The sequence below is a fragment of the Achroia grisella genome, unplaced genomic scaffold, assembly GCF_030625045.1.
Source record: "Achroia grisella isolate CSIRO2021 unplaced genomic scaffold, CSIRO_AGI_Agris_v1 utg114, whole genome shotgun sequence".
Taxonomy (NCBI): Eukaryota; Metazoa; Arthropoda; class Insecta; order Lepidoptera; family Pyralidae; genus Achroia; species Achroia grisella.
Window position 1 is genome coordinate 421,859 of NW_026712585.1, and position 13,784 is coordinate 435,642.

Genomic DNA, 13,784 nt, shown 5'->3' on the forward strand with positions numbered 1-13,784 from the left:
ATTTTTATCTTTTGATATTTTTATTCTATTTTCACATTTTATTTCTATATTTTTTATTTTAAGTCATTGTTTTACTATTCTTCTTGAGAGCACAAAAGGGTTAGCCTTTTGTGCTCTACCAAATACTCGAATTACACGAATTATTAATATGTAACGTGTCTTATTTTTCTTCGCAATAACTCACTTATATATTTATAAGACCATAAATGTGAATGTGTGTTGTGTCTGATTATTGCATTTTTACGACCAAACAGACAATAGATATAATATTTGATATAGAAGAGGACGAGGACGGGCATGGGTTTTCTTTTATTTCGAGAAAAAATCAAAAGAATATTCGGGTATAAGCTAGTAATATTATGAAACTACTTACGTTGGTGTTCCGCTACTTCTTCATTGAATAACATTTTAAGATGGTGTACTAAAACGCTGGAAAATTTTATTAAAATCCTTATTGCAAACATATGTGTTAACTTTCTGTCAATTAAAATGGAATATTCATATTATATAGCTAACTGTGCCCGCTGCTTCTTCCGCATTAAAATTGTGGGCTGTGTTATTCTGATGCATAAGCTAAAAGTTTCATCAAAATCCTATGGAAAATCCTAAAAGGTTTGACTGTTTAATTGTTTAATCGCCTCCGAACCAAATGGACCGATTTGAAAAATTCTTCTACCATTACTATATTATCCCTGATGAACTTAAGGGATAGAGTATGATCAAAAACATTACTAAACGTACACCACATTGGAAAGACAATTCTCATGAAACTTCGACAACTTAAGCCAACGCGTGAAGAAAATACCAAAAAATTCCTTTCCTTCCTTGCTGCGGAAATTATTGACAATAGAGCAATGTAATGTACTACAGTTTTATAGAGTTTAGTAGATAAATAGATACACATACCATATATAAGACATATACTCACTGTTCCTCGTCTCTATGGCTCATTAATATAGTGATTAGGGAACTACGATTCAATATGTTTCTTTTAACTGGAAAGTAGATGGTTCTATATTAATTATGTATCATTGTTTTGCTTAATCTTGTCTATTCTACGTACTAGTTGATATTTTGGAATTTGTTTTCGAATTGTTTCTTAATAAAATAATTTGACGAACAGGTCACGGGTTTGATTCCCCGCTCGGTACTAACATTTATATTCATGTATAAGTACCTATGATTGTTTCTATCGGTTTGTGTGTTTTCTATGTATATTACATACGTGATTATAAACAAAAATATATCTATATAGTTACATCAGTTATCTTAATACCCATAACACAAGCTCTGCTTAACTTGGGACCAGATGATATTGTGTGATTTGTCCTGAGATATTGTTATTATTAATCTTAATGCTTTTTTGTTACAAGTAACTTCTTAGTATGGGCATGCGTATACGTCTACCAATCAACATAAATTAGTTTTTAGAAGCAAATATATATAGAATAGAAATAGTTTTTACATAATTCAGCTCAGTATAAGCAGTATAATATAAGCAATATAAAGATTCTTCCACCAGATTTGTAAACCTTAATCAGCTGAAGAAGAAAGAAGAAAAATAGTGGAAAACTTCGGTTGTTGATGACGTAAAGTTTAAGACTTATTAAAACTAAACAGCAATACCAATAAACTCCAATGGTATAAAAGCATTTATGGTACTCACAACTCCTATATGGTATTTTCAAGATGCTCGCTATCCGTCTGTCTAGACAATGTCTGTGAAAAAAATAACTTATTTCGGATTATCCGTTAGTTTCGGATAATTTCGGTTACGGATAATATTTTTTTAAGAAATTCAAAAGTAAAATACAAATAGCTAATAAAATGGTTACATAACGTGTCTCAATTAGCCTCCGTCCCTATCCGATATTATCCGAAACTTTTATTTCGGATTCGGTTACGGTTACGAATATTTTTTTTATATCGGATATCCAATAGCTTCGGTTACCGTTACGGAGCTCCTTAGCATCTCTGGTATATGGCGATCTACAGTGCAATAAATACCTTCTATCTACATATGATTAGAGGCGCCATAATATAAGCATTGTTGAGGGCTTCTGTGGTCTAGTAGCAGACCGGTTTCTGTGTATAATATATATGTATTTACGAATAAAATATATCTATGTATTTATGTATTTGTATCAATTGTCTAGTATCCATAACACAAGCTGTAGCTAGACTTAACTTGGTTCTAGATGACGATGTGCGAATTATCCTGATATTATTATTATTGTGTACTGCAGATAGAAACATTCATGACAGGAATACCTCAAAATAATTATGTAATCTCTACCGCTTTCGACATGCTACTCTTGCATGCCTTAACCTAATATTTATAATTTTATTAATATTTTAGTACTTCAATATATTTGAATAAGTAATAAATAACTGCTTACATCTTATTGCTTATTGCTGATTGTACTGAATAAGTAGACTGCGGCCAGTCAGTGCTCACATCTCCGGACATGTCTGGAAAAGCAAATATTTTTATATTTTTTATCGAGGGAGACTGCAAGGAAACGATAGAAGATCATGAAATTAGATCTGTCGTTATAATTTCAGCAGTAACCAACCACGAAACCGGTCTAAATAACTTTAGCCTCGTATTTACATGAGTAAATTTGGAAGATATATAAATGATTAGAATAAGTGAGTAATAACCTGATTTTTGATTGAACTCTGGCAGTTTTAAGCACTTTGTATGCTGCGATGGTGACCTGAAAATAAAATTATGTGTTTTATGAATATTACGAAGTATTAAAATTACGAAGGATTATTTATTTCATTAATTTGTTTTATGTGCAGGATAATCTCTGACATTATTAACCCATATATTAAAATGTTTTTATCACAGAAATAGAGATAAACAATAAATTTGATAGTTATGTCGATTTGAACACTATTGTAAAAATATCGATAGTTCTACTACCTACTCACTCTGATTTTATGAGGACCGGTATTTCGGACTGCTTCCTCAAAGTCATATGAGCAATTTCTGTTGAAGCTCCCAGCTCTAAAAATAATATAAAATACCCATTAGCGTACTAGCACTGGCAATGCACTGCTTATATCTTCTTATATATAAAATTCTCGTGTTATGTTAGTTACCATGCTCCTCCCAAACGGCTTGATCGATTTTTATGAAATTTTATATGCATATTCAGTAGGTTTGAGAATCGGCTACTATCTATTTTTCACACCCCTAAGTGGTAATGGATATCCACCCCCAAATATATTTTTTTATTGTGTCATTAATAAATAAATACAACCCTACATTTTCATCCTTCTATCACTGACCCCTATTTTTTTTATGGCAAAACAACATATATAATAACAACACATATACTATATATAGACGTATATATATATATACATGTACATGTATATATATGTCTATGTATATACATGTCTGTCAGGTGTCTGATTTATAAATTTATTTGCATGTCCACTTGCGTTGACCTCATGATCGTTATATGATGAAGTGCATTATGGAACATTCTGGATATAATGGAACAGTGTTACCTGCTATTCTTAAGTCACTGCAGTCTTTTTTATTCTGAAAATAATGTTTATGTATTTAAAATTTATTAGGTCATGGTCTTGGTGTCTCGTCATATTCCAGAACTGACATGGGATAAGTTATGATGATAATATTCTGCTGTAACTTGACATGGAGCCATGTTACTATAATAAATGCAATGATTGTCTATTTGTTTGTTATCATTCATGACTAAATGACCGAACGGGTCCTGATGAAATTGAATTTTATCTCCAAAAGAACTGACAAAGTCATGATTAACAGCTAATAGGTATGCCACCGGGCTGGCATGAGATATAACAGTAAGTTATTAAATTAATTTATAGTTCCTAGGTTAAACGCGTTTTTTATAAAAAGAATGTATTTAAAATAATATTTCTATAATACTACAATAATAATGTAGATATATCTATAACACTATAATATAACAGCTGGTTTAAAATAAATTTATTATCATTATAAGTACAACTAAATAGTGAACTTACGGGTTTGTGTGCCTTGTATTTTATCTCTGTTTTGTTTGGTGGTGGCTTTACACTGAAAATAAACATGTACCTACTATATGTATAGTTTCTTGAAAATTAATTTTACTGATATTGAATTTTTTTATGAAAAATTACTCTGTATAAGGCCACTAAAATTAATGTGACACTTGACTTTGCAACCTCAAACCTTTTGGATATAAAAGAGAGCCAATAAATTAATAATATAGTCTTACGTATATTTAAATTCTTCGACGATGGGACATTTCATTTGCTTCAATAACTCTTGTGTCACGTCTGTCGTAAGTCCGATTTCTGAAATAAATTTTTACATAAAGTTAACTTAGAATGATGTGATAAATAAACGCTCGTAACCTTTGCAGGATCACTTAGCAATTATCAATAAAACGCTTAACAACCTTTCATTGAAAGAAAACTCACCTGTACTGTGTTTCTTGAAACTTGTCCAATTCTGTACCTATACACAAAAACCACAGATAAGAAAATATTACATATAAAAACATAAGTAACAAATATTTTATTCCATAAAGAAATACGATATTAGTATGGCCTATAGATTAGGCAAACCGATTGCAATCGTAGTCTTTAAAATTAGTATTGAATTAATGAAGATTATTGCATTATTAACTGAAATGGCAAACATGCAGATGGTTGACCAGATGCTAAGGAGTAATCTATGCAGTAATCTATTGAAATATACATGAATAGCATCACGATCTTTACATTATGTGTTGTCTACATTAACATACCGGAAGACGTAGGCATCGTACCTCCATATCCTGTAATTTGCTGCTTTCAATAATATTACGAGTACTAGCTGTTCCCGTGACTTCGTCCGCGTGGAATTTAACTTTATTTTTCTAAAATAAAAGTAACCTAAATTACTTCTTAGTACATCAGCTACTAAGGAGTAACTTAGGCTACTAGCCATTTCAGAGATTAGCCGGAACAAACAGACAGACAGACAAACAGACTAAAATTGTAAAAAAAAAAATTTTGGTTTATGTAGCATATTTATATTCATATGCATGTAGTAAGAAACGGTTATTTCAATATTACAAACAGACACTCCAATTTTATTTATATATGTATAGATAATAAAGAGCTATAAGAAATTAAATTAAATTTGTGATGTACTCGATATTAAACCTTAATTTAGTCAATAACTACCTATATCTATCATTTTAAGAAATTATCACTTACATGCTCATGTAGGTGATTGTCCACTTGTAATGCAAAATCTGTGGTTATTGCTGGTGTGTTGCTAAAAGAATATGGATTAAATTAAATAAATATTAATAAAATAACTCGACGGCCTCGGTGGTCTAGCAGTTTAGCACACCACTTTACTTCCGATGGCCGCGGATTCGATTCCTTTCACAGTGCACACATATTTTGTATTCATGAGTATGATTGTTTGTATCGGTCTGGGTGTTATCTATGTACCTATGTGTTTCTGAATGTGAAATTTGTGAATGTGTTTATGTATGTGACAAACAAAAACTATCTAAGTATTTACATTTATCAGTTGTCTACCCATAAAACAAACTTCGCTAAGCTTAGGATTAGATGGCGCTGTTTTTTATCCAGGGTTATTTATTTATAAAATAGCTTTAGACACATAACATAGTATCATAAAGTCGTAAACTAAGCAAAGTTTTGGGCATCGGACTAAACTGATTTATATAATGATATTTTTGTAAGTACATAGAGATCATCCAGATCAATAAAAATAAACACGAAAATACAATTCTTTATTCTATTTCTTTATACCTATCTATTTCTATTTATAAAGTAAGATACCCTACCCCATTGGGTATACAAGCTATAAAGTTTTAAAAAAGGTAATAGGTATGTGTAAACTTATTGACATAGGGGCGTAATTATTTGTTACCTTAATTTCAACGGTTCATTATGTGTTTCGTGTTGCGAGTTACTTTTGCTGTCGATGTCAGTCGAGGCTGTTAATCTGGCTAGCTCTAGAACTTTATTCGTGGGGCGACCTCTCGTTTGTTCTATATACCTATCCTGAAATGAGACAATTGTAACCTTATTCTGAATTCAATAAGACGAAGAATAAAACTAACAGGGTATGACTATCCTTAATAAGTTGTTACATGCTAGCCGTTAGATACATAAAAATTTAATACATTTATGCCCCATTATTAGCAATGTATTAGATTGAACCCCCTCCCCCTCTCTTCCTCACCCCCAATAGGTCACCCCTGTAAAAGAACCTTGTAAATTTATGGCGGACTCGCCGCGATAGGCTAATTGATCTGACTTCATAACATGCAACATATCATATTAAACAGAAAGTATAATTAGTTTATAGTGGGTGAAAGGGGATTGTTAGTAATGTGGACTGATCATTACTATACTGATGTATCAGTCATGTGGACCTCTGCGCAGTTCCCCCCGGGAAACCATCGCGATAAACTCCTAGTGAATTTGTCACATATTATCATCCTTCACCGGTGACCGCTGGGTCCGCTAGTGTAAACCGTTATCGTAGGCGGGTGCACCATTCCATTATTATTCAATAAAAACAAATCTGTGGTAAAATTATAAATTGTTTTCCATTTAATTAATCAGTAACAGTCCACCTGTACTCTAACCCTCTCTCGTCTTTTACTTCTCGTTCTGGACTTTCCTCTGCCCCCGCTCTTCGTCCGGCGTGCCGTAGCGCAACCCTGGAAGATCCGCTTTGAGCAACTTGAACAAAATATGACCCCTTTGAACAACTCCGCGTTTATTAGATTCGTCTCACTGCATACATCTAAGATAGACAATTATAAGTATTCTACATTAGTATGGTTTCATACAAAATATAAAAAAAAACAAATCATGTATTTGCATAATACACTGCATATAGGTTTTACAATATTGAATATTATGTCCAGTGTATTCAGCCTGCATAGTGTCCTGCAAAATGTTTTGTACATTATTACATTCATGTACTTCTATCTCAATATATAAATAATGTATATAAAATATAAGTAACCCTCGAATTTAAAATAAATTTAATAAATAGTTGCTATGACTCATTATGATGACGTCAACATTCAAATCAAAACCTCATCATAATTGGTCCAATCGTTTAGGAGGAAAGTTGCCATAGATAGACACACAGATATGGTTAAGATATGGTTCTTTTCTAAACTAATACAAATAATTATACTCATGAAATTTACATGAAAGTCATGAAAATGACAAAATGTCGGTGCAAAATTGTGCGAGAATCGAACCCGCCACCATCTAAAATTCAGGCCAACATAGAAGAAACCTTAATTGGTGTTAAATTAATTTATACCTTACCTTAATACACATGTAATATGTAATTTCTTATTATTTACAGTATAATATATTATCTATGTTATTTACTTTCCTGTAATTAATTTGAAATAAGGTGTATTTTTTTTGTAATCAGTTGAAATAGTATCTATTTAATCCTAATCATACCAGTAGACCTACCCCTAAAGAAACTTGGCGTGAAAATAAAGTAGGTAGAATGAGAAGAACAACGCTTGCCAATTGAATACATGATTACATCTATTCGGAATAATCGAATAGATAATCCCGTAATATACATAAATCAGTATAAATTAAAATGGAAATTATTGACCTATTGTGTGCTTATCTAATAAATTCAGTTGCATTAAACCTTGTTCTACATGGTTGCACTTAAGTCGAAAAAAGAAGTGCTCAGAAGGTCTTACATTTTTACTGGTAGGCATACTGCTAGGTATCTTTTGAGCTCGCGAATTACGGTAGTCGCAATAGGTATAAAAATATATCTAAACGATTTTTAACTTACATTTTAATTTCTTAATAGAATCCTACATTTTTAGTAACTAACTCTACCTATAACTAGAATATATACGACACCGTTCGATGCTAGAACGAATCTGTATCAAATATCGTAACGAAAACTACAGGTGTCGAACTATAAAATTAACAATATTTAAATCTATTGAAATTGTGACATTGCGGCTTCGTTCATGACTCGACGCGTGTAATTTGTGCTCTTTAGCACTTTTCTATAGGGATGTGCACTGTAAATGTAACACCTTGTATATAGGAAATTTATAAATATTTACTATTCTCATGATTTTTGTAAATATCCGGTATAGGGGAGAGGATGGTTTTGACAGGTCGGTCTTTACGCAGACCTTTCTGGAATAAATCGTATTTCATTCGTGATGAATTTTCCACAAGGAGTGAACTAACGTGACTCTATGCTGATCCTGTCCATCACCTCAAGTAATGCTTCGCCATCATACGGATACTGATTAGACTATTTCCTTTTGACAAAATTACAATAGCATATTCTCTTCAATTTGAAATCAAAAAATATGTATTGTTGTAAACGTGCACCAGTCCATTTGAAAATATTAAGAGCTGAGATTCTTGTCAGTTCTTCTTAGCTCGAAAGCACTCAGAACTGACGGTAGATTTGATATAACATAAAAGTCTGTAATAGACCTACATAAAGAAAGATATTTAGAATTTAATACCACAGACATACGGCACTGTTTCATAAAAATCATATATGTTTATATATTCCAGTTACACAAAAAAACATCTCTACTAACAGCATTTGTGACATTTGTTATGGTAACTAAATCCATCTTGAATAGCGTAGTCCTCCGCTGGAGATAAGGCTTCCTGGCAATGTTGGCACACCTCGCAACTGATACACAAGAAAATATGTATATTGTTAAATATTGTTCACACTCTTCACGACTATTATCATGTATGGTATTAACAACCGATGTCGTAATCAATGCTACACTTGACAATCTTACATTTCCCTCGATATATTTGAACCAATATTGCAAGTAGCGATCTACCACTGTCTCTAATATGAAAATAAACCTCATAAGGTTTGTTAATCACTGAAAATCTGTGGTAAAACTATAGATTAATAATGCAACTTTATCCAAACCAAACGATAAATTTGACGTATATATATATATATATATATATGTACTAGAATTACTTCACTTGTATAGGGTCAATACGAATAAATTACTATAAGTAATTAATATTACTAACGCCATTGTGGGTATGATGTTTTTTCTATGATTTACATTTTTTAAGATGTTAACAGAATTTACATTTTTTTTTGACAGTGAAAAATAATAAAAATATATTGATATTTATTGTGACATTTATGAAGTCATAAAATGTATTTTATTATATAGAGACCAAGAAGTATACTATAATAATATATATAATCTTAAACTAGATACATTTGTGTAATGCTTGTAAATGTAACTAGTTTAAGTAACCTGTGTAAATTTTATAAATACCACTTGTTTGGTAATCTAATACAAAACTTAGTGTTAGTTTATCAACCAAGCTCATCGCAACAGTAAGAAGTTACTTCTATTTTCAATATACATAATTACTAGTTGATGTATACATTAATATTTAATTAATATACAGGTTACTAATTCATACGTATTTTCTAGTTGCATCCATTGCCGTCCATTTCACATATATGATATGATGATATATAAATTAGGTTATTAGTTCTTAAATGAATCTGCGAATATTTGATTTCTAAGAACTGTAATATTTAGTAAAACAACTTTTGTATATATGAATTTATTTTTATAAAACACGAAACATAGGTAGGTACATACGTGACTATAAACAATTTATATAATAATAATAATACAGTTACATGCATAATTTATGAATTTTCAGGTTACACATAAACACCTGCGGCGAGTGTCTGCGTGGCGACATATGAGAGTATAGAGTTATAGAGGTACAGAAATGTCACTAGCAGTATAATTATTTTCTTTCCTGCATTATTCGAATTTCAAGAACATCTTATCTATGCCTTGAACGATTCTTAAATGACACTAGCTAGAAATTAGGGAGCACCACACACGAAGTTGAGGAGACAAAAACATCATGGAGAGTTTAAAGCTTTGATATAAAAATCTGACATTTAGATTTGAAAACTGAATTTTCAGCTTATATTGTATATAGCCTTTAGATTTCTAAAAAAATATTTAAGGCACTGACTGGTAACGTATGAATTTTACGTCAACTTTAAACAATTTTCTTTGAGCACAGGTGACGAGCTAAAAACACTACAAACGCTGCAGCAATATGTTGAGCACACAACTCTTCTGTGAACACCAAAAATTAGTAATTTTTTGAGCATGTATAATTGTATATGTTATGCATTTATGTATACTTTTATAAATTTATCTTTGTGTTTTTATACATTTTTTATTATTTCATTATTTCATGGTAGTAGTAGGTATTGTTTGTTTTGGTTTTTGGATTATATTGTGTTAAGCATTGTTATTATGTTGTAAATTAAGTTCTTATTTCTGTGTGTCGCGATTGTGAATGTATGATTACTGTTTAAATTTAGGTTTAAATTATGGTTTTGGACACTAAAACAGATTAAAGAGTTTAATGCTAACGCAATCTTCTTCTTGCTTTAAAGTTTTAAAATTGACTTCAATGCAACGTATTGAAGATAATTTTAAAATGTACGTAAGCATTAAATATAATTTTAAAACTTTAACACAAGAAGAAATTATTCTTGCTTTATGCGTTAGCATTAAACTCTATTTATAAATATTTTTTTAGGTAGTTCTTTTACTTTTCTTTTCGAGCCCTGTAGTCTGCGTACTTTTGTAGTAGTATTTACTTCCGCTGCGATTTTAATTGTGTTCTAAATTTAATAATACATTAATATCAGATATGTTTAGCATCCCTATGCTAACTTTAAAGGTTCTAATTATATTAAAATTCTTTTCTCTAATTTATGGAAGACGTTTTCTAATTAATTACAAAGATATAAACTTAGTCATTAAGTATATAGTTTTAAGTACCTTTTGACCAGCACCATAATGTTGCACATAAAAACATAATAATTATAATATATTATTTTGTAATTAAGTAAAATCACATTCTTTGCTACCACACTTATTTATAGCCTGTGTGTTATAATTTAAATAGGACATTATATATATAATATATATTTTTTTTATTATCAAACACCTTACAAAAAAAATCTTATATTAATCTAAAACTTAAACACAATCTATAAAAGTAAAAAAATAGGAAAAAATTGCATTTTCTTTTACTGGCCGGTGAAATGCTCGATAAGTAATTAATTTTATTTACTTAACTATACTATTTATTATAAGATGTTTAAATAAGTACTAATTTTGCTTGGCATGTGACAATTATGAAAATCAAAATATACTTCTTTGTACATTTTTTTTAATATTATATTTTATTAATGTCATTCGTTTATCAATTTATAAGTGTTCACTTTATCGTAATAATATAACAGTACTATAGTATAGTATAGTAGTATTTTAAATTCATTTGAGATCATAACTCACAAATTAAACACGCAATTAAGAAGGAATAACCAATCTGAGATCAATAATAAATTAACTACATATTTTTTTACTGAAATATCTTTTTACAGTAAAACACAATTTCAAGTTTCTATTAGTTTTGACAATTATTATTTCCCTTATAATAAGCAATTAGTTCTATTTAAACTACGTAATTTCAAAAATACTGGCCCCAAATATTCAGTTTAAGTACAGTCTAAAATTAATATAACTTATATAATATATGTGTATAGTAATAATAATAATAAAATCTTCCCAACTACTTAATATTTTATAAACATTTGAAACAAAACAATAGATCTAGACAATAGAGCCTACAATTATGATAATATAGATTTTTTTTAATAGGAAATCACATTTTTATACTAATATTGCCGCAATTGCCCTGTATAATTGTCAAAGATTTATTAATTGTGGAACATTAATTTTTGAGCATCTCTATATTTATATATATATTAAACATAAACCATATAACTACACAACTCTTTTATATTAGTTTACTATCCAAAAAAATACTATAAATATAACAATATCTAAAACAAAATAGTATATTAATTAACTAATATACTATTTTGTTTTTATAAATATATTAATAGTATATTACTTAACCATAACAGTATATGTAATTGTCAACGTACCTTTTTATGAACACATTACAAATTTCTTAAATCATAAAAAGTCCCTACACTTTGACATTTAACGTCTAATTCATACAAAAAGGCTAAAAAAAGCACACAATACATTAATTAAAAATCAGCAACTGTTTATAGTTAAACTGATTTTAATTAACGAAGTCCAGTCTAATTATTTTATAATATTATCATATTTAAGTTTAATAAATCATGTCTTACGAAAGGAAAACTTAAAAATGTGTTTAAAATTCTTTCTTTTGTTTTAAATCTAAATAAAAATGTTTGTGCCAATTTAACTCTTTTCACAGTGAAACAAATATACAGTATACAAATGTAATACTGTATCATTTAAGTAAATAAATACCAACGTTCTCTCTCGACCGCAAGGCTATTCTAGTCTTTTAATTACTAACGGGTTTATTTAGTAATTTTTAAATATAATAAATTATACAATACATCTATTTTGATTTCTGAATTATTCCAAAATTATTTGCGTATACAGTTATACATATATATGTATATGATATATATACTCGTGTGCCTTTTGTATCAACTCTTTTAATCCTGCATTCAGCAAAAACATCAAAGCATTAGTTTCTGTTGGCTAAGGTATTTTATAATCAAAATAATGCCCTTTTATGAACCCTATGCTCCTTATTATAGCTTTCTAATTCCACATGTAAAGATCATGAAGGCACGATCTACCTGATTGATAGATCTCTACATTTCATAAATATTTATGACGCTGGCAACCCTTATTGTTCTAATTAGTAAATAATTAAAGTACTATTAAAATAAACTTTATGTAATAATATATTAAGTACATTATAAATTATATATTTTCATTTCAACATTTTCTAACATCTTAAAAATAAGAGTCATATAATACGACTTATTTTAATTATACATTTGAAGACAAGCTTATGAATAATTATATTAATAAATGTATATATGTACTGGCCCTTAAGTTAACGTAATGCCACAAAAGCAGTGTTGTGGGAAGTAATAAAAATACCACTGATTTGTCAGAGAGACTTTTTTACAGCACAGGGACAAATGAGCTTGCGGCTCACCTGATGGTATGTGATTACAGCGGCCCCCCATGAGTACTCGCAACACCAGGTTAATCGCAAGTGTATCATCGGCCTTCTAAGCTCTTTTTTCGGTTCGGAAATACCATTGCTGGAAGGTCATTCCACGATGTGGAAGAGTAATTGTGAAGAGCATCACAAAGAATAACTAGCCTTGAAGTTGTCAAAACTGATAGCTATATTACGTGGAATAGACTATAAATACTGGTCATACATGTATCAATAGTGTCACATGACTAAATTTAAATTAATTTTATTATAATTATTTTAAAACAAATGTATTGTAAAATACTGGCCTCTTCACTAAAGTCACAAGAGAGATACTGAACTAAATACTAGAGATTCAGTTGTAAGCGAGTTCCACGATAGTATATGTATATATACAGCACCATTCAATGTTATTCAATGTTAATTATAATAGAGATACTTTAGATCCAAGACAATAATCTTGAATAGATTAATATAATAATTACAGTAAAAACTTTAAATTCATAAGATGACCCATAATGTCACGAAGAGATTCGAGTTCCAGTAATGTTAACACAACGAATAATGTATATACTTAAACTTATATATAATATACACATGTGTAAAGTGTATTCATGGATTAATTG

The 13,784-nt window shown here is 29.7% G+C and overlaps 1 protein-coding gene across 3 annotated transcripts in view; it reads right to left on the bottom strand.

Annotated features, from left to right (window-relative positions):
* LOC131850244 (uncharacterized) overlaps positions 1-9,168 on the bottom strand; it is a 29,509-nt gene extending 20,341 nt beyond the window's left edge. For 2 of the 3 annotated variants that reach the window (XM_059200423.1, XM_059200415.1), the window contains exons 1-15: positions 9,103-9,168; positions 8,640-8,737; positions 6,651-6,823; positions 5,939-6,072; positions 5,248-5,308; positions 4,465-4,501; positions 4,260-4,338; positions 4,027-4,078; positions 3,526-3,559; positions 2,941-3,016; positions 2,665-2,720; positions 2,400-2,472; positions 1,667-1,719; positions 929-995; positions 374-429 (exon numbers count right to left, since the gene is read on the bottom strand). In XM_059200423.1, coding sequence (XP_059056406.1) covers positions 374-429; positions 929-995; positions 1,667-1,719; positions 2,400-2,472; positions 2,665-2,720; positions 2,941-3,016; positions 3,526-3,559; positions 4,027-4,078; positions 4,260-4,338; positions 4,465-4,501; positions 5,248-5,308; positions 5,939-6,072; positions 6,651-6,823; positions 8,640-8,737; positions 9,103-9,107 — 1,054 coding nt within the window. In that variant the 5' untranslated portion in view covers positions 9,108-9,168. The remainder of the gene's footprint in view (positions 1-373; positions 430-928; positions 996-1,666; positions 1,720-2,399; positions 2,473-2,664; positions 2,721-2,940; positions 3,017-3,525; positions 3,560-4,026; positions 4,079-4,259; positions 4,339-4,464; positions 4,502-5,247; positions 5,309-5,938; positions 6,073-6,650; positions 6,824-8,639; positions 8,738-9,102) is intronic. The other variant, XM_059200433.1, reaches the window with a different exon arrangement.
* Between the last annotated feature and the right edge of the window lie 4,616 nt (positions 9,169-13,784).